This window comes from Cryptotermes secundus, unplaced genomic scaffold, assembly GCF_002891405.2.
Source record: "Cryptotermes secundus unplaced genomic scaffold, Csec_1.0 scaffold962, whole genome shotgun sequence".
Lineage (NCBI taxonomy): Eukaryota > Metazoa > Arthropoda > Insecta > Blattodea > Kalotermitidae > Cryptotermes > Cryptotermes secundus.
The window spans coordinates 518,874-542,949 of NW_019720723.1; the positions used below are offsets into that span (position 1 = coordinate 518,874).

General features: G+C 43.2%; 1 protein-coding gene across 13 annotated transcripts in view; it reads left to right on the forward strand.

The window, feature by feature from the left end:
* LOC111872418 (SH2 domain-containing protein 3C) overlaps nucleotides 1–24,076 on the forward strand; it is a 224,133-nt gene that overhangs the window by 67,453 nt on the left and 132,604 nt on the right. For 2 of the 13 annotated variants that reach the window (XM_033754765.1, XM_023866310.2), the window contains exons 1-2: nucleotides 3,756–4,055; nucleotides 11,654–12,102. The exons of 2 other annotated variants lie outside the window; for them this stretch is intronic. Coding sequence is in view for 10 of the 11 variants with exons in the window: in XM_023866310.2 (XP_023722078.1) it covers nucleotides 12,060–12,102 (43 nt within the window). In the remaining variant the exon portion in view is untranslated. Of the gene's footprint in view, nucleotides 1–3,755; nucleotides 4,056–6,176; nucleotides 6,213–11,653; nucleotides 12,103–24,076 lie in introns of those variants that run through there. 9 more of the 13 variants (XM_023866339.2, XM_023866348.2, XM_023866320.2 and 6 more) reach the window with 9 other exon arrangements.

Here is a 24,076-nt window from a genome sequence, read left to right on the forward strand (position 1 = left end):
TAGTTCTTGTGTAACATCCTCTCTGACGAGAAGACATGGCCGTGGGGATTCGTTGCGCTGACCACGCGACATCCTCTATCCCCTAAAGTTGGCGCTAACAGGCCGTGAAGTCCCATTGGCTTGTGAGACGTTGAGGGTCCCACATTATTTAGACAATCGGCCCAAAGATGGCGGTAAAGTTATCAGCCTTACGCGCCGGCCGCGCTTTACTCCCCAGGAAAATTATATAATTAATTCGTGGTACTCATTTCTGTTAGAGGCTGAGTCGACCCCAGGGCCATAGTACGGCTGGAAGGATTAGGTCAACTGAAAATATCCAATTATCTCATCTGGACTTGAACCCGCGACCTTCCGGCTTGTAGCATAGTGTCTCAACCAACTACGCTACCGCGTGCCCCCAAACCACGGAATTTATTATTATTTTTTGTAGGTCACTCCCTGTTGGCAAGCACTCAAAGGAACTGAAATGCATCATCATCGACTTCCTCATGTTGCTATTTTTCTTCTTTTTGAAATTAAAGATACCGTCGTTTAAAATCATCTGTCGATGTATGAAACTTGCAGTTTATTACCTCATTGTTATGGGGCACTATTTTATCCTCTCATTACCCGTGAAGAAATATTAGCAGAAACGAAGAAGAGAGAAGCTTGAAGTGACAGAAAGTTTCACTGATGCCACTCTTTTCATGCAGAGTTCCGTGAATATCTCTCAGTTGAAAGTACTTTTGTATGGGAACGGTGGTAACACTTGGCACACATAACAAGCACGGGCGCGCGCGTGCATCTACAGATACACAGAGCACCTCTCTTAAGAGGTTGGTTTTCTTAGAGCAACCAGTCTAATTCTAGTGCTAATGACCAAGGCATGTAGGTATTATGAGAAACGTCTATTGAATGTGCAAGAGGAGCCAATAGGAACGAGGTTTACTCATCTTTTTATTATGTAATTCGTCTTACTCAGGGATCAGTAGTCATTTGCACTCGCTAGCCAAACTCAGCCCGTCATAAAAATGTTGCAGTTTATGCTATCATTAAATGGATGTAAACCGCTCGCATTGTCTGAACGTGTTTTACATATTTACCGCAACACATATATTGATTATAATTAGTACCGATCACTCTTCTCAAGATGTCGAGACATTAACCATATTTTAAAACCCAGTGGTTACTATATGTACCACCTGCTTTAAGGCACTGAAACTCTAAATTCTGCCCACAAGAATGTATTAATGTGTTTCGTATGAAGAAAGCAGTCTTCTGAGATTTGGCACCGTGTATATGTGGTGTTAACCGACGTTTCGGAGGAACGTATCGCCTCCATCTTCAGGGTAGAAGGAAAAATATAAGAAATCCGCAAGCGAAGAGACCGTGAGAACCGGTAAAAGCTGGTTCTCACAATATACTGCAATAGTTTCTCTCCGGCAACATTAAATATTTGGGCTTTGTAGCGGAGGCGTAGTGCGTTTCCTGTGAGGTGCGAACTCTTATATATTATGCAATAAATTCTGTCTTTAACGTTCTCAGAAAGCTGCAGCGAGGTCTCAGTACTATGGACACGTGATGTCAGCGCTGGAACATATATATTAGTGAAGGTAAGGCTCAGGTCATATACTTTTCGCATAGACTTAGGCCCCGCGAGGCTCATCTTTACACTGAATAGATGGAATATGGGCTTCGTCAGTCATGCAAAATATCTCGTTAAGAGGATTACATGGAGACTGCACAAAGAAAGGATGGAAGCCAAGGCCTTCAGAACATTTATTAGAATCTAGTCCCTATTCAAAAGTGACTGTTTAAACGCCAACATTAAACTCACCTTCCATGAAACATTGATTACATCAGTAATGACTTAATGCTTGTCCCGCCTGGGAATTTGTGGCAGACACCTACCTCTTAAAATTGCAACACCTGCAAAACAAGCTTCTCCGCACCATTGGAAATTTTCCATGGTGCACACCGGTCCGCGATTTGCACACGGCTTTCAACCTTCCGTACGTAAAAAAGGTAACGTTATACCTGTAACAGGCCGTGAGGGCTCATATGGTTGTAAGGGGTTGAGGCTCCCACATTTTCCAAACAAATCAGCTCCCAGATGGCGGTGAGGTCAGCCTCACGTGCTTGGCGGCCGCCCTTAAACCCCAGGAAGTCTCCTGGCACTCATTTCTGTTAGAGACTGAGTCGACCCCAGGGCCACAATGCGGCTGGAAGGATTAGACAAATTAAAATAAAATCCACCTCTTCGGGACTCGATCCCGCGACCTTCCGGTTTTTAGCATAATTCCTCAACTAACTACGCTACCGCGTTCCCCCGCTTCCGTAGGCACACGATTATATAACAAACTTGTGCAGGCGACAAGCGGAAGTAATACAAAATCAACATGAACATCAACAATGAACATGTTCGCGGTATAGGACAAGGCGAAGCCGGACACAGAAAAAATTAGAGGGTAAAACTTGGCGGTGGTCAAGCTTACGACTGTTCAAGTGACTAAGCTGCCGTTGTAGCATAAAATAAGTAAGATGAACAAGATCTGCTTTCCAAAGCCTGGGCTAACAGAGAACTTGTATATAGTGCACAAGGAAGAATTTTCAATAAAGTGATACATGTGCGATGCGTACATTTGACAAGGGCCAAGCCTGTTCATGAGCGACTACCCGATCCTCTCGTCAGGGAGGATGTTGCATAAGGACTATTACCACACAATCGTTCAGTTACAAAAAGAAATCTCTGGTCGTGAACCTCGAGGGGCTTCTCGCCTAGAAGAACTGATTGGCGGTAAACTGCCAGTCGTAAACTAACTATGACTCTGACAGCCTACAAAGAAGTCTGTGGGCTCGCCCCATATTGACAAAACCGCAGCTGTCAGTAACAAAAATCTGGTCTTTGGGTAGACACCAAGTCGGTCTTAGCGTGACCTTGACTTTGAGTCTTTAAAGGGTTAAAGTGGAATGGAATGGGCTGCAGTCGATATTCTCATATCCATATTTTTTTTGTGCCTTGGCACTACAGCCCCAGTGGGCCTAGGCCTACCCCCATGAACTCTCCGTTCACTTCGGTTTTTCTAGATCTTACACATTCTGTAGGACTCCTTGGGCAGGTGACCAGCTCGTTGCAAGGCCTCAACCTGTACACAAACGCAGTAAAACGCACACACACAAACTAAACATCCATGCCCTGAGTGGGACTCATATACATTTACTAAATGAAAATAGTACATGTGTGTAGGAGGGAGCACAATATCATCAAAATGTTGCTTTATGTTTATTTATCGAGTACAGCGTTATCATCTCGGTATTGTGGGTGGAGAGGTAAAATGTCGCGTTAATAATACCGTCCGAACATTTTACCTGCTACTCGTCCGTCAGCCCGTTCAAGACTGCAGTTCGTCCGTATAATGTTTCAAAATTAGTTCACACTTCACAGACAAATCACTGCGTTTCCATTACGAACATTAACAGGTCAGTGCAGTTTAGAGAAACAGGCTACGCTATAGAGGCAGATTACAGAGTCGTTAAGCATCAAATAAGGTGGCACATACTGTAACCACTGTACTCTTTGGTGTATAGATGGACTCCACACTGGTCTGTATGCAGTGACGAAGATAAATAGTCATGACCCTGCCGGGAATCGAACCCAGGTTGTCCTGCCCGCAGTCACTGACTCAGCTACGTTTTTGCCGTGAGAACTGGTACGTGTTCGCTCGCGTTGGTCGAGTGTGCCGGTAGGCAGTGAGCATGATGGCATCAGTCGGCGGTTGTTCGTCGTGCTTGGAGGTAGTGCGTTGTTTGTCGGTAGTCATGGCAACGTGAGTACAGTGCGTGCTAGTGGTGTTTCGTGTGTCTCACCTAGGTGATAGTGTGATACTGCAACTGGGGGGAAGACATCAACATTTAAAGAGGTTTATCATGAATGTAAATCAAGATACTATCAATGGACGTACACGATTCGAGCCGGATATAGTGACGTGTGCAACCGATTGAAGGTTGGAATGAAAGAAGCTGAACTGAGTGACCGACAGCAGTAAATTGATAACACATATTAACCATCTTGAATTGTAAATAAGGAATCATGCCTTTACAAAATGGTGTTTTAAGAAGGATCTAATAAATAAGAAATAATAATAACAACAGTGGGGGCACGCGGTGGCGTAGTTTGTTGATGGGCTATGTTACAAGCCGGAAGGTCGCGGGTTCAAGTCCCGATGAGGTCATTGGATTTTTTTTCAATTGACCTAATCCTTCCAGCCGCACTATGGCCCTGGGGTCGACTCAGCCTCTAATACAAATGAGTACCAAGAATATTCTTGGAATATTCTTAGGGGTAAAGGGCGGCCGGCGCGTAGGGCTGACAACGTTACCACCATCTTCGAGCCGATTGTCTAGAAAATGTGGGAACCTCAACAACCCACAACCCTCTGGACCTCCATGGTCTGTTACTGGGATACCTTTACTTTTTTAATAACAGTAACTCGCATATTCATTAAAAGATAGCTACATGGTTTCATGATCAATTATAGGGTGCGTCATTAAAGAATCTGTTTGTTTCTTCCTCTCTTATGTAGTTTCTCATGTATTCAGTACGAAATGTAAGGTTCATAACGGCAGTGCCCCCCCCCCTTGTGTATGCTGGGATGTAAGTGCAAGCCAGTCTTGAGGCTAACATTACATCGCATTCAACATCAGTTCCCCCTGTGCGTTTTGTGGCGTGATGCTTGTGATTATTTTACTACGAGAGATTCATTTCACTTTCTTACGTATCAGTTTCATGTTTTAATTAATGTACATATGCGTTTACGTCTTCTAAACCAGCAATCGCTGATAAAAATTCCATGTGTGGTGTATGAAATTACCCCTGAAATAAACTGTAAACATATTGATAAAGTATATTGCAGCCAAAGTGTTGATGCTTGGTTATGAGCTGAAAGACTGGGATTCAAACCCCAGAAGGAGTAGTAGGATATTCCCGTAACCAACGCGTCCGGAAGGATTCTTGAGCCTACTACCGATTTATGCAATGGGTACGAAGGGTTCTCTTCTCGAAGACATAGCTCGTCACTTAGGGACCTGGGCCTTCACGAGGTGGTGCTTGGGCGTAGGGTTATATGTATCTGCTTGGACTCAGCTGCGTTAAGTAGCAGTCTGAGCTGCGTATTTATCAGAGGCGGTCTTTCGGGGTATCTCAGTCGGCACAGCAACTGTGTTACGGGCTGGACGACCAGGGTTCGATTCCCGGCAGGGCCAAGAGATGTTTCTCTTCTCCACAGAGTCCAGACCAGTTCTGGGGTCCACCCAGCCTCCTGTCCAATAGGTACCGCTGGGTCTGCGCCCATGACGTGAAGCTGACACCTCACTTCCGCCTAGTGTGAGGTTATGAACGGTGGAGCGATATCTGCACTCTCCCATGTGCCTTCATGGGGCAGTGCCTAGTTAGTTAGTTAGTTAGTTATTGGAGAGGGTGGGTTTCCCCATGCACTTAGACCAGTATTGGTCCATTGTGCTTCCCTCTATGATATTCTACCAGTCTCTATATCCTACCGATATTGGTGCGTACCATCAGTCCCGACCGAGCCAGCGAGTTCGGTCTTCACTAGCTTGGCGGTATCTATAATGCTTCCCCCATCTATCAGAGGTGTTAGAGACTACTTGTTGGGCGGGAAACGTCCTTGAATTTGGCTCAGTGACCTCCTTTGGGGATATGAGGTTCTTTTACGTGCCGTAAAGTTACGACACGGGACACACGGCTTAAAGTGCCTCCCGGAGGACTTGTTCCCTGAATTTTTCCGCCCTTAAAAATTCGACGACCTCCGCCGGGTTTGAACCCGCGTACCACGAGTCATGAGGTGGGAACGTTACCTCTAGACTACGGAGGCCGCTATGGGTCAGTGTCTAAGTGTATAAGTAAATAGAGGTTCTTCCTGGACCTCGCAAAGAAGCGGAAGGGTAGTCATGTAGCAGTAGTAGTCATTTCAGTGGGCAGGTCTTAGGGGGATCCGAAATTCTTTTGCAACTCTAAACCGTGACAATAAGACCGTATATTTAGATATATTTCTTGGACGAATGGTGTAATGTTTTGTTCATCCTCCTGTAAACGGAGTTCTGAAACCTTTATGCAGTTCATTCGAACTTCCATCCCTTTTTCTGTGATGATTTCTCACTAAATGCACTGCCTTATACAGAAACAACAACAAAGCTACATGAAAAGCCAGAACTTGGTAAGAGTGACATGCCTACAATATAAAATGAAACACGTCAATGATATACAAAACATCCATACATACGTACAACCATGAAACTACATAGTAACAATACTTAAGTACTCGTTTGTTTAGTTCCCTTAGCATTGGATAAGCTTCCTTGTACAGAAAGGTTTAGATTAAGTTTTCAATAACAGATGACATACGCTGCGACGTCAGCAACACGTAATTAGCCTTGACCATCAGCTCACCTTCAGGCACAGGAAAATGAAAGTAACAACCTACGTAAGCACGAATTTTCCAAGCTGTTACCGGAACAAATTTCGAAATAAGGCGGAAATGATTTCACCAGTATAATTAGACGCTTTCGTAATACTAAGTACTTTGTAAAGGTCGCGCCATAGCTCAAGCGGTTATTCGCTGGTTTCCCACCACGGCGACCCGGCTTCGATCCCGGATCTGGTCAAGTGGGATTTGTGGTGGACAAAGTGGGGCAAGTTTTCTCCGAGTACCTCGGTTTCCCCTGCCAGTCTTCATTCCACCAATTGCTCCACAATCACCCTCACCTCTCATCTGGGGCTGGTAAAATAGGCCAGAAGTGGCCGCAGTACTTGGTCCCACCCCACTAGAAATAAAAAAAAAGTACTTTGTAAAGCGTCATGTCCTTGGGGTCCTTTGTCTATAGCGATAACATTGCTGTCAACGTTACAGAACAAGGAACGTTACAGACTAAGGAAGCTACTGCTGCTGTTTATTTCCTACTTTACACTGTGCTTAATTTTGTTTTCTGTAAACTGTAAATTCTCTTGAATCTGTGCGCATGCTCAGGATATATGTATGAATGGGCTGTTCCCGCGTCCGATGAATTTCTTAGGGCGGCGAATTAGACACCGTTTAAACAGTTCAGAACGGATTTTGTCAATTTATAAATTTAATTCTGCTTCTGACACTTCAATTACACTATGAATAAGATTATAAGGTGAAACTGTTTAATAGGTCTTGCAACCGTGCATCGTGATCCAGTGGTTAGCACACCTGTTTATATTTTGAGACTCCCACTCTGGCAGTGGCCAATCACAGTGGCCGCGCGGTCTAAGGTGTCAACTGTCTTCGCCCTCTCGAACACTGGGATCGTGTGTTCGAATCCCACTCAAGGCATGGGAGTCTGCGTTTATTCTGTGTAGGTAGCGGTCTTGCGACGGGGTGATCCCCCGTCCAAGGAGTCTTACCCACTGTATTAGGATTTTCTTTTTTATTATTATGTTTATTTACAATCTACATCATTACAGAGTATTAAGTAAATGTGCTGTGAGTGGTTGGCTTGCAAGGGAAACATCCAGTGATGTCTCTCCTACATGTAGTCTATTTCATTCATTGATGTCGTGGGGCCATGTTCTGTTCAGTCTTCTTGTCACTGGACAGTTGGTGTATAGCTGTTCTATTAATTCGTTGTCGTGGTTTACAGTTTGGTCTTTGTACCTTTCAGCCATTCTTAGTATTTCATTTTTGACGAAGGGTATCTTTAGGTCGTTATGGAGCGTAAGGTTGCTCACATACCATGGCGCGTCTGCAATTGCCCTTAGTGTTTTTGATTGGCATCTCTGGAGGAGATCGATTGTCGACACTGTCTTACGATTAAGGAACTGAAGTGACACAAAGCGTTTGACGGATGCTCTAAGCTCCAAACTGGGGTGCGACAGAGGAGGGGGGAGAGAGTCAGGCAGGGGACGTTAGAAAATTACGGTCGCTGTTTATCGCTCAGATTTATCTTGTCACGTATTTCGGTTCTTGATCAATTGATTAGTTTGATTCTGAAGGCGACTTTCATAAATTAAAAAAAAAAAAAAGCTCTCGTAAATGTAAAATCAGTGCGAAATTTACTGCGCAACTTTCAGTTCACAATTGCCCAATGCCATAAAATGGGAGACTGAACGAGCTTCGTTTTTATAACACGGAAGGCCGTTTCTCTGAAGCCATATATGTTTTATGACCTTCAGGCCGTTAGGTGAAGGAAGAAACATTGACCTTCTTAAACTCTTCCTGTTCCATAAGGAGACAACTTTGACTGGTCAACCTTCCTGCTTCCCCTAATGAAATACAGCATAATTCAAACCATGTCTGCAACTAACTTACAGGTCCAAGTGTACCCCTGTTCCAGAAACTTAGACTATTTTACACAATCACACATACTGTGTATATTCCAGATTAATCATATATTTCACAGAGTGTTTAAACTTAGTTCAGAGCGCACGGTTTAGTGATGGTTTTGTTCGTGGTTGTCCAGTCTAGAAAACCGAAATTAACAGCCGTGGGGATTCGTTGCGTTGACCACGCGACACTCTGTACCCACTAAAGTTGGCAGTAACTTCGCCGACAAGCGGCGGTCGCTCGGTCGGTATAGTTTTCATGCGGACTAAAGCCACGGAGTTTGTTTTTGTTTTGTTTTTATTCTATGTTGTGCTAACCGTAATACTGGGGAATCTTCTAATAAGAATAATAGTGTATTAAAATGCATCTAACAAAATTTTAGTACGTATTAACCATGTATACTAACCATGTCGTGTGTCAACAATGCCATGTATTAACCACATCGTGTATTAACCATGTCGTGTGTCAGATTCCCCCACAGCTACAAAGACACAGACACAAAATCAAGTTTTTTTTTAATTATTCGCTGAAATCCTAGTTGGCACGTTGAGTTGTTGATACTAAAATGTGTGACTTCTGGTGGCGGGGGTTATATTCGCCTGAACTTTATAATCCGGAAGAAATATGGCACCCAGGCATACGTAGTTAAAGGTCTGTATTTTTGTCCAATTTACAATTTAGAACCTCTGGTTAACCCAAGTAAATACCGGTTTTCAGACTTAAGAAAAAAAAAAAAAACACGAAGAGCTATGTTTTATACGAAAACATGGGTTTCCTTTGACGAAATCAGCCTTGCCAAACGCATTATTCAGGTGTGGGTGGTATTTTCCCCACACGGGGAGCGAGCGAAAAGCCAGCGTGAGCGGTTAGCATCTGCTCACGCTGGGTTCTCGCGGATTTTCTTCTATCCTGAAGATGAAGGCGATACGTTCCTCCGAAACGTAGGTTAACACAATAGCTACACGGCGCCACATCCCAGAAGGCTGTTTTCTTCATAGTCAACGCCAACGCCGTGAAAACGTCAGATCTTACACTTGGTTCAAGATTCTTTTCAGTGATTTATAAACAGCTGGCACCTTACAATGGAAGTAACACAAGATGGTATGATATTTCGAAGGGGTGCAATTGTATCAATAAGTCTGCTAGTCTGTACATTACAGTAACACATTTGAACCCAAAAGGAAAACCATGACATGCTGTAATAACACACTGTATTTACATTAACGAGGAAGTTGTCTCAAACGACAGAGCTTCGTAATTGCATTTGGAGGCTACCTCATTTGAATCTTGGACAGGAAGCTTGCTATTGTTGAGGTTTTTCGTGGTTTTCATCAGTTCCTTTAGATAGGTACCGGGGTAGTACCTCGGATTAGCCCTTGGCAGCTTCTGTATAATTTTCAAGTAATTATTCAGTAATCACTATCATGTGTGCTGCTAAAAATTAAGCTCCATTACAAATAAACAAGCAGTCCTATGGCGTAACATAGCGTTAGTCCTCTATATATGGCAAAGAAAATTTTCGAAACAGAAGGTTCCTCAGGGGTATTTAGGGTAATGCAAAACAAGGCATTCTGTATGTTGCGCAAGCTGTGTACAAGAGGCGCTGTTCATCTTCTGCTAAACGTCTTAGTAATGTTGCAAGTACAAATTAGCGACCGCCGTAGAAGACCACTGCTGTGGTGCACTTCAAGAGCTCCTACACAAGACTCGTTCTCATACAAGAGCTGTTTGTACACAGTAAACAGTAACTCGCGACAGTTAATGAAGTCTTTGTGCTGTTCACAGTTGAAGAGACTGTTTTTGGAAGCAGCGAAGTCCGTAGACAAGAGAGAGAGTACAGTTAGGTCCTTTCTGTTTGTGAGCGAATTCAAGGCTTGTGTTACAATGCACATCAGTATTTTATTGGCAACAAAGGAACGGAAAAATGGATATAGTACAGTAGTGTCCCTTAGTTTGTGTGGATATCTTATATCAAGAAATCAGAAGTATCGCAGTTTTATAGAAGAATCGACCGGTTAACACACTGCTTCATATTCGGCAATTTTCGGGGCCAACTCTCGCCCCGGCAACCGGTTATCTTGACTTAAGGCTTTCGTGGTTTTCCTCACTCCCTCCAAGCAACCGCCAGTATAACACCATCAAGTAAGGCTCTGCCGCATCCTTTCCAGGTCATTCGCTTATCGTCCTTTTATTCCATTATACGTAATTTAAAGCGTCTTTACATACACCAGTAAATACAAAAAACTCCGTGGCCTATAGTCCGCAAGCGAACTATACGACCGAGCGCCCGTCGCTTGTCGGCGACCGGCTCTGCAGTCTAGTGGTCAGAGTTCCTGGCTACAGATCCAGAGATTCGGTTCGATTCCCCGCACTACCAGATTTTCTGAGAAGTAGTGGGTCTGAAACGCGGTCCACTCAGCCTCGTGAGGATAACTGGGGAGATATTTCAAGGAAATAGCGGCTCCGGGCTAGAAAACCGAAATTAACGGTCGTGGGGGTTCGTTGCGCTGACCACGTGACACACTATCCGCTAAAGTTGGCACATACACCAGTAAATAATAATAATTTGGAAAGGAACTGCGCTGTTTAAGGAATAATATGACCGTTTGATGACTGGTCTCTTGGTTGTATAACTGGCGCTGTACCGATGCCACAACTTGTATGATGGGGCCTAAGTAAGTTCTTTTTCCTTTGGCGCTACAGCCCCAATTTGGGCCTTGGCCTACCTCCATGAAACTCCGCTTCACTTCTGTTTACTAGATATTAGACATTCGGTAAGGGCCGCGCCATAGCACAAGCGGTTAGTCGCTGGCTTCCCACCGCGGGTTTATAAAGTTACCGTTTGCACTCGTAAGACGCACGAAATATTTCACGTCACCAGCTGATGAGTTTGAAAACACGGATAGTTAGGAGCGAGGTCGCGCTAATAATAATAATAATAATAATAATAATAATAATAATAATCAGTGGGCGCTAAAGTCCATGATGAACCTTGGCATCTGTTTTACAGTTTCTTAATCATACAGGCAGTCGGTAGAACTCCTGGGACGGGGAATCACCCCGCCGTAAAACCCCTACCTATACAGGCCAACACAAACTCGGCCTCGCATAGGATTCGAACCCACAATCCCAGTGTTTGAGCGGGCGAAGAAAGCTCATGCCTTAGACCGAGTTGCCACTGTGATCGGCACGAGGTCGCGTTAATGCAAGCAGGAATCATACATAACATGTTCACACTAACATTAATGAAGATTAAGCGGCGTATGTACGGCAGGGTTATGTTTTGCGTCACGTGTGTGTTATATTTGCAGCAGAATATACGTCTATATGCGACAGAAGAAGAAAGCGACAGAGCTGATGGCATAATCACTAACAAAACATGGTCTGGGAAAAAATTACTAGGGTTTAATTAAGAAATGTTTATCGAAAGATGAATTATGGAATGTTTTTAGACTTAACAGCACCGACGAAAAGTGACAGTGGAAGTTGGTGAGACACGGTATATCATAAAAATGTAGAAGAGAAAGAGATAAATACAGAAACGACCAGGATGATTTTGAGCTTGTATCTCGTAAAGACTGTGAAATAACTTTCCTGTTTCCGACTTCTTGGGCAACAGTTTCCAGGACAGTAGCTTCTCATGTCACCACAGGATATGACTTAATATGGTGATTGTAGTGACAGTGTGGCGCGGAACAACCTGAAGAAGCAGCAGAAATGGGAAAGAGCGGAAGTAAGCTGAAGAAGAAACGAAGCCAGAGTAAGTTAGCTTGAAGTATACTTTTTTATTTTATTCAGTTTCAGTTTCACAATATGTAAGATAATAGTACGGTTTCTACACTACGACATATTCCGCCCAGGATTTGTGGCAGTCATTAGGCAGTACTTAGACTGTCCCTCTCAACTTTCGCTGCTTTCCCCTCTACGTTGGGCAATGTTTACAATTGGTGAAGGCCGTATTGTTGTTTACAGTGCAGGTCTTCATTTATAGACTTAAACAAATAATATAAATTATATTATCTTTTGCCCTAATTTTCCGAAGGGTATCCGTTATTCGCAATACAAGCGTATGGATGTTGAAGTGGTTTTGTTATATCTTAAGACGTTGGTTATATACTGCCTCGAATTTGGGATTGTTGATATCAAAGAGTACTTCGCTAATTTGTTGGTTGTTTTATGTGTACAAAAGATGTGATATTCATATGTCTACCCTTTCTAGCTAGTTGTATTATTCCAGCTGTGTCCTGCATGTCTCCGTGTGTATGTCCCATGTTTGTTTTGTGTTGTGCATAAGTGAATATGTCTGTTTTTTATTGCACGTGTATGTTCGTTAAATCGTGTTTTAAACGAAAGTCCTGTTTGACATATATATTACAGGGGACAGTCCTCGCACTTGAGACTGTACACCAATATTGTATTGATTATTATTGCGTTGCTTTATTTTCACGTGTTTTTGTATGATATTGCTAGTTTTATATGTAGTTTTTGTTGGCGTCTTTAAATATGTTGGCCACTTTCTTTTCCGAAGTGTGACCAATATGCCCTGTTTTTGTTGCTGATTGTGTTAACCTTTGTTTAATTTTTGTTTTGAGGTGTTATTTATTTGATACTGGCTCTGTTGTAAAATGTATTTTGTTGTGTAAGATTTGAGGTTCATTTGTGTGTTCAGTGTGTTCATTTCTGTGTTTCTTTTTCATAGGGTGTTGTGGGGTCTATTAATCATGTAGTACAGAACTGTAAGGTCTATCATCTGGTATATATAAGACAAAAAACCACAACGTTTCTTAGACTGGATCTGTCTCCGTCCTCAGGTGGTTGTCCAGTGATTGAGAATATCTCTATCTAACAGGCCAAACTGAGTAGGTCTATCGTGCCCCATCCACCTGAGGACGGAGACATATCCAGTCTCCGAAACATGTTTTTTTTGTCTTATATATACCAGACTATGGATAGAGTCCAAAATAATAAACCTTACAGTTCTGTACAGCATACACCATTGTCAGAATCCTTTCAAGTCTATTAATCATGTAGTTAATTACTGACAATTTGTGTTTATGGGTGGCATGAGGTGTTACGTATTATTGTGTCTGTTGCTGTTGTCTTCCTATAGATTGTGTGTGTTAGGTTATTAGGGTTTTTTCGATTATAATGACAAGGAAACTTATTCTATTATGCTGTTCTTGTTGCTTGGTGACCTGTAGTTTTCAGTGGATGTTATTAAATTCATGTAAAGTGATATTTAGGTCTTGCGATTATATATTAGTAATATATGTGTTATTACATTCCATGAATTGTAAAAAAAAATATTTTAGATAGGACTGATGAGGATGGGGCACCCACTGCTAATCCATCATCTTATTGGTAGCAATTAGTGTTAACAGTTGGAAGTAATTTTGCGATAGTATGGCATTTGCTAATTATTTAATTTTATTCCGTTGTATATTCTGATGTTTTAGTTTGGTCTACATTATGATAATTCTGTTGGTTGACGTATTATTGTACATGTTGGATATATCAAACAAGCACATTCGTGTGTCTTCGTGTATGGTTAAAGTTCCTAAGTTTGTGATAAGATGTAGTGTATTTGTTATATTGTAAGGGGAAGGTAGTTGTGTGGTGTCTTTTAGTATTTGTGTTAGGTATGTGGTTAATTTATATGCCGGCGAGTTACGCCAATTGATATAGGTCTTACGAATATTGGGGCTTATGTAATTTCACTAATGCAAGGAGATTGGATGTTTATGGTTCGTGTTGTATTTCCACTGCTGGTTTTGGGGGTATATTCTATGCATTGTTTTATAACATACTTTATGTTGTCTAGTGGTCAGAGTTCCTCTCTACAGAGCCAGAGGTCCCGGGTTCGATTCCCCGGCGCTACCAAATTTTCTGAGAAGTAGTGAGCCTGGAACGGGGTCCACTCAGCCTCGTGGGTATAATTGAGGAGCTGTTTCAAGGAAATAGCCGCTCCTGTCTAGAAAAAACGAAATTAACGGCTGTGGGGAATCCACCAATTGCTCCACAATCACCCTCACCTATCGCCTGGGGCTGGTACAATAGGCCAGAAGTGGCCGCAGTACAAGGGACTTAGTCCTACCCACTAGGAATAAAAAAAATTCTTAGACGTCCTCGTCATACGAACAGCAGGCGACTGATCTGAATCCTTATATTAATTTGCATTATTTCATGCGAACTCAGCAACCGATCTTTGTAATCAGAGGATGAAGGAGGTAAATGCGGTGATTGTAACGTTCTACGAGGAGGCCATGGAAAGATGTTGCATGGATGGACTCCCTCCTCACCCCCGTCAAGCTATTTACATCCCTCTTCCGCCATATATTCCACCCCGTCATGTAGCTGTTCCGTAGTGAAAGTCATGCAACATTCGCTAGCAGCATATGTTTTGAGCTTGTTGACTTGCTAGAGGGTGCGAGAAGGGAGTGCTGCAGTAGGCAGACAGAAGAAAGCCTCGAAGGTTTCACCATCCGTGGGGCTTCTTTCGGTGTCCTCAGTGTACGTTCCTGTAACAGACGTCTACCACATTGCTAGGCAGCAATCTGTCTTTGGCATACGTTTTAAAGGAGGAATTTTGTATTCTTTTGTCCGAAAGAATGCAACTGCTAATGTACGAGCTTTGCTGGCGGAGATAGTTATGTACGTAGCTTATTGTTGTAATAGCAGAGACCGCATTCCTTAGATTTTCCATTCTTGGTGAGCATAAAGTTGTTAATTGTAGTTATTTTACTACCAACGTAAAGAGCTGGAATTTCCCTCGGAAACTGGTTAAGAGTTTAATTAAAAGAAAATAGGCCTAGATCTTCGTACGCTGCTCTTTTCATCTGAGCTTTGCTACTGAAATCCTCATCCGAGCAAACTCTTGTGACATTTATCTTCGGTTTCATGGCAGTTCTGTTAAGAGTTGTCTGATGTAGGGGTTTGCGTGTGACTTTTAAGACGGGGTTCTGGATGGATAATTGGATTTATCGACACCTTACTCACAGAACTCGAGACTACAGGCAGTACAGCGCTATCGCTGATCTACACATTTTACCATTCACTAGTCGTATCCTGGCAACAGATTTATAACAGTCCCGCAAACAACTTCATTTTCTCTTTTTAATCGTTTCTTGCATCCTGTTGTGTGTTTTAATCAGTAGTAGAGTGAATTTACCGACTACACAACATGTTTTTTATTATCACATTATCACTACATGTTTCGACCTTAAGAGGTCATCTTCAGGTGTATGAACACGGCTGTATAATTACACGTGGTCACATTCAGTTTTCACTGGAAAAGATACAAGGTCGAATGAGTGAAAAGTTAATGTGACCGCGTGTAATTATACAACCTTGTTCATACACCTGAAGATGACCTCTTAAGGTCGAAACATGTAGTGATAATTTGATAATAAAAAACGTGTTGTGTAGTCGGTAAATTCACTCTACTATTGATTCATTTTCTCTATTAATCCCTACTGCCGATCACAGTAGCCACGCGGTCTAAGGCATGAAATGTCTTCTTCTCAAACACTGGGATCGTGAGTTCGAATCACACTTGAGGCATTAATGGAGGTCTGCTTTTTCTGTGTTGTATTTTGTGTAAGTGTCCTTCCGTCCAAGGAGTCCTACCAACTGTGTCTAAGATTCATAGTTTCTTAATTGAGAATGGCAAGAGGCAGAGAGCATAATCGTTCACGGTAGAAGGAGAAGATTAATCCTTAGAGAACAACTACGCAAGCGCAGAGGTCAAGGTCTACGACTGGCCTTGTCAGATACCTCGCGTCGCAATGTTGTCGCCTAATTGCGACACGCATGACACGTTAGTGCAAACTGGTGCGTGCTGCGTGTCACTTACATCGCTCAGTGCTGTTCAGGAAAATAATCGTTGCTTATTCTGAGAATTGTACGAAGCACGTTAATACGATCTGTCGACATGTGCAGATATTTTTGTTACAAAGTAGGTGGTAGGTATACTGTTTACCGTGCCTTGAAGATTAGCCAATGATAGGCCAGTAAATAACAGTTAATAAACATTACAGTCAGGTCATGTGGGATTTGTTGTTGATGAAAGTAGAACTGGGGTGGGGTTTATCCAGGTTCATCAGTTTCCCATGCCAATTCTCATTCCGCAAACTGCTCCATATTCTTTTTATTATATTTTAGCATCCCGTTCCATTGAGCATTATCCATATTATTAAAGTACCGGTCAATAATGCACCCACATTTCTTTTAAATATAAAAGACATCTAAAATATGTTTCTCACTAAAAGTGTCACTTAAGTACTTTACGATGTTAATATCATGAAATGTCATTAAGACGCCAAAAGTATAGCTTATACACTAAAAGTCATCAAATTACTAAAACGTCTCGTTTTACATATATTTCTTCTCACTTTACAACATGTTTCGGCCGCACATGGGACATCATCAGGCAATTCTTTTGTTTTCGGGGAGACCACGGCACTGTTCACTTGTCTATCGGCATTGTTTAGTTTTATCTCACGACTAGAACTGTCATTGTGCTCTTTTGTGGCCATCGTAGTTTTTGCGTGTCGTTTTGACCGCCCCTGTGGTCTGTTGGTCAGCGTTCGTGGCTACATATCCAGAGGTCCGGGTTCGATTTCCGGCGCTATCAGACATTTTCTGAGAAGTAGTGAGTCTGGAACGGGGTCCACTCAGCCTCGTGAGGATAATTGAGGAGCTATTTCAAGGAAATAGCGGCTCCGGTCTAGAAAACCCAAATTAACGGCCGTGGGGATTTGTTGCGCTGACCACGCGACACCCTCTATCCGCAAAAGTTTACACGAAACTTCGCCTACAAACGGCGATCGCTCTGTCGGTATAGTTCGCTTGCGGACTAAAATCACGGAGTTCCTCCCGTATGTGTGTTACTAGTGCGGTCTTACTTTATCGTGAGAAACATATTCACTAATCAGCCTATCATCGATGCTACTTAGGTCCGATACTGACAGCATCGTTAAGCAATCAACTTTTTCGCGTAAAGGAGTCTGTCGTCCCACACGGAATTTTAGTGTCAATTGCGCTTCCGCATATTAATAAATTTTATGAAATATTTCATTCTCGGCCGCATGGATCTGCTGTATAAGGTGCCTGGGATTATTTCATGCTATTTTAACAATAAATTGAATATTTTTATATAAGGCACAACGCCGTTGTAGCCGGCGCGTAAGGCTGACAAACTTACCGCCGTCTGTGAGCTGCTTGTCTAGAGAAAATGTGGGAGCCTCGACGTCTCGCAAGCCTATGGGCCTTCACGGCCTGATACAGGGGTAGCTTTACCCTACCTTACCTTTAAAACGCCGTTGTCACTGCAATGAGTAACAGTTTTAGTATGGTTTACATTCTCGCATTTCATATCCAAATATTAGGCTGTATGTATGTTTTGTTCGCTTAGTGGGGGTGGAGTCTGTGTTCACTCGTCACGGCGGCCTCTGATTGGACTATTGTACTGCCCCGGGTGATTATGATGATGGATAATTTTGTGGAATGAAGATTGACAGGGGAAACCGAAGTAATCGGAAAAAGACCCGCCCCAGGCCACTTTGTCCACCACAAATCCCACTTGACCAGACCCGGGATCGAACCCGAGCCGCCGCGGTGGGAAGCCAGCGACTAACCGCTTGAGCTATGGCGCGGCCCTGTATGTATGTTAGTGAAGTAAATGTGCAGTTCCCCTGTGCTTTATTAACCATCGTGCCATGAAGACATAGAGTAGTAGAGGTATAGCTCCACCGTTCTTGTCGTCCGCAGTAGATGAAGGTGAGTGGTCAGCTTCACGCCCTGACCACTTTAAAAGAGCCCCCCTGTACCCGCTGCATGGGAGGTTTGAAGGGCCCCAGAGCCGGTCTGGACGCTGTGGAGAAGAGAAAATCTCTTACCCCGCCGGGAACTGAACCACATCTCTATACCGACAGAACTGGCGTCGCATTCATTTATCAGCAGTTTTTTTCGCTATATAATCTTTACAGTTGAAACAGTTCTGGTAAATAACCTGAGAACCTATCTTTTGTCAGTCCCTTCTGACAACTCTGAAGATCGCATAAGCCTTCTTCAGGAATATTCCTGCTAGGTCCTCCACTCTCATCGCTTACAGCTCATCGCAATTTTCTTTACAATCCTTGAAGCAAATTTATCCGGGACAAAGAAGTAAATAAATTAGAGGTAAACAGATGAAACGCCGGTACGGTAACCGAGCGGTCTAAGGCATGCACTGTCTTCGCTCGCTCGGAAGCCGGGATCGTGGGTTCAAATCCCACTCAGGGCATGGATGTTTGTGAGCGTTTTTCTGTGTTTGTGTACAGGTAGAGGCCTTGCGACGAGCTGATCACCCGCCCAAGGAGTCATACCGTATGTGTAAGATCAAGAAAAACCGACGTGAACGGAGAAGTTCATGGAGGTAGGCCTAGGCCCACTGGGGCTGTAGTGCCAAGGAAAGAAAAAACAGATGAAACACAAGAATTTGTTAGGCGATACAAATAAAAATCAGCCTGTGCAGAAGTGACTAACAGAATCTTAACATTCTTCCTTGGCTTCAAAATAAGCGTTTCCGCTACCGCCTGCAGTTTATTATGTGCTGACTGTCCTTGCATTCTCCACCTTCATTAACAACCGCTCATAAGTGTCATGTCAGCTTATTCTTGCAACTAGGCCTGCATACAGACAGGCTGTTTTCTCAAGTATAACCAGATTGCATGTCCTTAGGAAATATAAGACTTCTTTCGATATTTAAAGAAATCGTTCGAAAACTCCCATAGCTACACGCTGTAACTTAGTTGGTTAAGACACTATGCTACAAGCCGGAAAGTCGCGGGTTCGATTCCCGACGAGGTCACTGGATTTTTCAATTGATCTAATCCTTCCAGCCGCACTATGGTCCTGGGGTCGACTCGGCCTCTAACAGAAATGATTACCAGAAATCTTCCTGGGAGGGTAAAGGGAGGCCGGCTCGTAAGGCCGACAACCTCACCGCCATCTGTGAGATGATGGTCTAGAAAATGTGGGAGCCTCGACCTCTCACAACCCTATGAGCATCCTTGGGCTGTTACAGGGATAGCTTTACCTTTTCTTTAACTCTCATAGCTAAAAGACGTCAATTGAAATGTGGAGCAGTATTTTTATTATTACGCTCTCCGTCTGTTGTAAGGCAACCTGTTCTGTCTTGTCAATAAGAATGCCTCGGCGTCGGTGAAAGTGACGAAGGCAAGCAAGTCGTGATCAAGATCTTCCTGTGTTCTAATCATATTCGTAGCTGTCTTCCTCTGTGAGGGCAGTGTTAAGTTATGAGTAATCACGTTTATTAGTGAGATTAATTTCAGATCAGCTTTGAATACATGTCAGAACTCAAGTGGAAATACAGGTCAGCAAGATTTTGTCTTGACAGTCTTGTTATTTTCAGATGATATTCTAATTAGCTTTAAAATATACATAACGCGATTTCGTGACCCATGAAGTCACATTCTCTACCGGTAACCATATGTATATCTCAGCAGAGGTCACGTGAGATCGTGAAAGGCCAAACTGTCCCACCAAGTACACAACAAAACTGACTTGGCAGGCATGAAACTGTGTCCCACCAAGTACACAACAAAACTGAATTTAGCAGGCATGAAACTGTGTCCACAAAACACAGGAAAGTTGAATTTAGCAGGCATGAAACTGTGTCCCACAAAACACAGGAAAACTGACTTTAGCAGGCATGAAACTGTGTCCCACAAAACACAGGAAAACTGACTTTAGCAGGCATGAAACTGTGTCCTGCAAAACACAGGAAAACTGACTTTAGCAGGCATGAAACTGTGTCCTGCAAAACACAGGAAAACTGACTTTAGCAGGCATGAAACTGTGTCCCACAGAATACAAAGGAAACCAAGAGACTACATTTAGAGTCATTTATCGTCTATGAAGTTTGGGTTTCATGAGACGGTAAAGATTCTGATTGAGGTTTTTGGCTTATGACACCGTACAGTCATTTCATTTGGATGAATTGAAGATGGAGGTAGCAATTCTATCCGAATCTGCCAGACTACACTTTGGCTTAAGATAACCTAAGTACTCGTGAATCGGTTTAGGTTCGTATTTGCAAGTGACCGTAACAACCATTCAGCTAATACGATCATGCAGGCCGTTAATCCTACACATGTGTCAGACTGAAGTGCGCCGTGCCGCATATGTAACGGCTTTGTGGCCTGGGGACATTCTTCTCAGGCTGTAGCTGAACTTTGTGCATGTCTATAGGCATGGCTTCATTTAGCCATAAGGGAACGTTATGTATCGCGTACACATGTTGAGCGTCTGGCTGCGTGTAGCTGTCTGTCTGTAAGATTTTAGGTTTTCACGGCGGTGACTATGAAGAATGCCGTCATCTGGGATGTGGCGACGTGTAGACATTTTGTTAACCGACGTTTCGGAGGAATGTATCGCCTCAATCTTCAGGGTTCATCGCTCGCGGACTTGTTATACCTTGAAGATGGAGGCTTTAAGTATTAGGAGGCATCGCCTTGATGCTCTCATTTTAGTCAAGTTCACCTTCATTCTGAATTGTGCCCATCTGTTTTTAAAATTGTTGGTCTCCGAGTTCCTGCTCGGTATATCAGACTTTGCATTGTTCAATGTTTGTCCCTCTGCTAGATGTGCAGCAGCTGCTAATGTTTGCAGGGACGCTGATGTATTCGGAGCGAGGAACGTTCTCCTTAATCATATGTTACAGTTATTATCATTATTATTATTTGTACGTATGTGTGTGTGAATAGTATCCTTTCTTGCCGCATAATGGCGTAAAGGTAAAGTTGTCCTGTGCTTAAGTTATTAAGCCCAACGCCATGAAGGCGTATGTGGGAGTGGATGTACAGATCCACGTTTTCTTGACCTCGGCATTAGTTGGAGGTGAGTGGTCAGCTTCACGTCCCGGCCGCTTTACCTCCTGGAAGGAGTCCCCAGTACCCGTTGGATAAGCGGTTGGGCGGACCCCAGAGCCGATCTGGACGACGTGGAGAAGAGAAAATTCTTGACCCTTCCGGGACTCGAACTCCGACCCCTCTGTCGTTCAGCCCGTAGCCAGTCACTATACTGACTGCATTATCCTGGCTCACGCATAACGGCATAGCCATTGCAAATGTACTTATTTACTTTCCTGTCCTGTTAATGATAAGTTTTTCATGGAATTATTATTATTATTATTATTATTATTATTATTATTATAATACAACTTCCTTATTTTGTATTTTGTAAGTTTTTGTTGGTACTTTTTATGTATTCGTGCTAAGTTTGTAATTGGCCTCTGGGCTGTTACTGCACACTAATAAACAATAATTTAATCCTTATCATCATCTTCATCAATAATAATAATAATAATAATAATAATAATATGAAGTTTCAAAATGACTTCATCCTGTAGGCAGCGAACGAAAGCTTGAAGGCGGGGGCCCACTGCCCTATTTGGTATCGGGAACGCGACGGTTTTTTCAAGTAGCCGTCCCTACGTAACCAGATAACAGAACAATGCTGCAGCAGGACGAGTTGTCTTGAGAATGCCGCTGATTGACCGCTGCCTATGGCACTTTACGGACGGACTTTACGTACGCAAGATCAGTGACTCTTACCAGCATTTGGTCCTTATTTCAGCAATCCCATTCCTGAAAAGTACTTGCTTACCTACTCATGGAGCTGAACCCTTCTCGAGGAGCCGCCAATTCTGCAGCTACTCAAGAATTTCCCAGCATTTTATGGAACCAGAAGGTTCATTACCGTGTTCACAAGAGCCCTCCACTGGTCCCTGTCCTGAGCCAGATCTATCCAATCCATCCCATCCTATCTCTTAAGATTCATTTTAATATTGTCCACCCACCTACGGCTTGGTCTTCCCTGTGGTCTCTTTCCTTCTGGCTTTCCCACCAATATCTTATATGCATTCCTCGTCTCCCCTATTCGTGCTACATGCCCTGCCCACCTCGTCCTCCTTGACTTGATCATTCTAACTATACTTGGAGTAGAGTACAAGTTACAGAGCTCCTCAAGTACCCCGACTGCAAATCTGCGGGTACGAACAAAGAGGCCTTATCGGAAATTGGGCTTTAAGGGGAACCATGACCGTTTTAACACCCTCGAAGCCCAAGTTTCGTGTTCCTTTACCAAACAAAAAACATGGGGTATAACATGTTCAGAATAATAATACAAGAATTGTTTCGAGAAGTTGTACCCAATCGTAATCTAAAAGGTGGAAGATCGGTTTCGCTTGTCAGTACAGGTGTTCCTAGCAAAGCCAACGACTTTTCTGTATACCCAATTAAAAACCGAAAAAATATATATGCTCGTATAGAACCAAGTACCGCGATCGGCGAAGCTGTATAGAAATTTATAAACCGTGATTGTTTGAAATCAGCGGTTGACGAGGGATTTTTTTTAATTCGCTAGTGGAGTGTGGTGTCCAGCTGGGTCCACTCGGCACGGCGGCCACTGATTGGCCGGGTGATTATGATGATGGAGAATTTTGTGGAATGAAGATCGGCAGGGGAAACCGAAGTACTCGCAGAAAACCCGCCCCAACGCCACTTTGTCCACCACAAATCCCATTTGACCAGACCATGGATCGAACCCAGGCCGCCGCGGTGGGAAGCCAGCGACTAATCGCTTGAGCTATGGCGTGGCCCTTGTCGAGGGATTGCTCTACTTTCAAACATGAGAAGGTTCAGAATTTCTACTCTTGCTTCAAAATTATTATTATTTTCACATCAGGGAAGATACTTACATGATTTGTAAAAGCAGACTCTGTCTTCAGCGTGAAAGCCTGTCCGTGTTTCACATAATCGTGTTTCTTTTATCATTTAAGTATTATTTATCAGTGTCTAAGAAGAGATTAAGGTATGATGGCGAATGGCGAGGTCAAAGGAATGTGAGATAAGGCGGAAACGGCCTATGTTGACTCAGTAATTTGCTCTGGAGCATAAAGTCAGTCTAGGATACTCCACCTGTGGACAGAAATTCAGTCTGCAAAACTGAAATATGAAACAAAAGTGTCTGGTGGTCTGGGTGTGCCGTCTTTGCTGTTTGTTTCTCAGCAAAGTATTCGCGCCCTTCAGTATCCGGAAGTTGTGGTAACATTTTCCGGTGACTTAGCTTGCTTGGCTTTGGATAAGTTATATTACCCGAACATTAATATATACAGATCAGCTGGTCACTATAGGCTACCATTTAATTGGGAAGTCTATTTTATCGTAATGTGTAGGTCTCCTACTTTGAGTTAAATTAAGGATCCATAGCATGAGCTCTTCTTGCTACCTGCTCCACGCTGGTTTCTTACTCCGCTTATTCTTCGAACCTAAAGATGGAGGCGACGTGTTCCTCTGTAACGTCGGTTGACGGACAAAAAAACTAAACCCCGTGGTCTGTAGTCCGCAAGCAAACTATATCGACCGAGCGACCGCCGCTTGTCGCGGAAGTTAGTGCCAGCTTTAGCGGATAGTGTGTCGGTTTGCTAGACCGGAGCCGCTGTTTCCTTGAAATAGCCCCTCAATTATCCTCACGAGGCTGAGTGAATCCATTTCTAGACACACGGCGTTAGGTCCCAGAAGGTAGAAGGCCTGCTCTTCCACGTCAATCCCGAAGACGCGTCTGATCACGCATTACTTGTTAACGTGAAGATTCATCTTCGGAGGGGGACTACCGAGATCGGAGGGCTTTGGTATTAAACAAAAAATAAATAAATAAAAAAGAAACTCCGT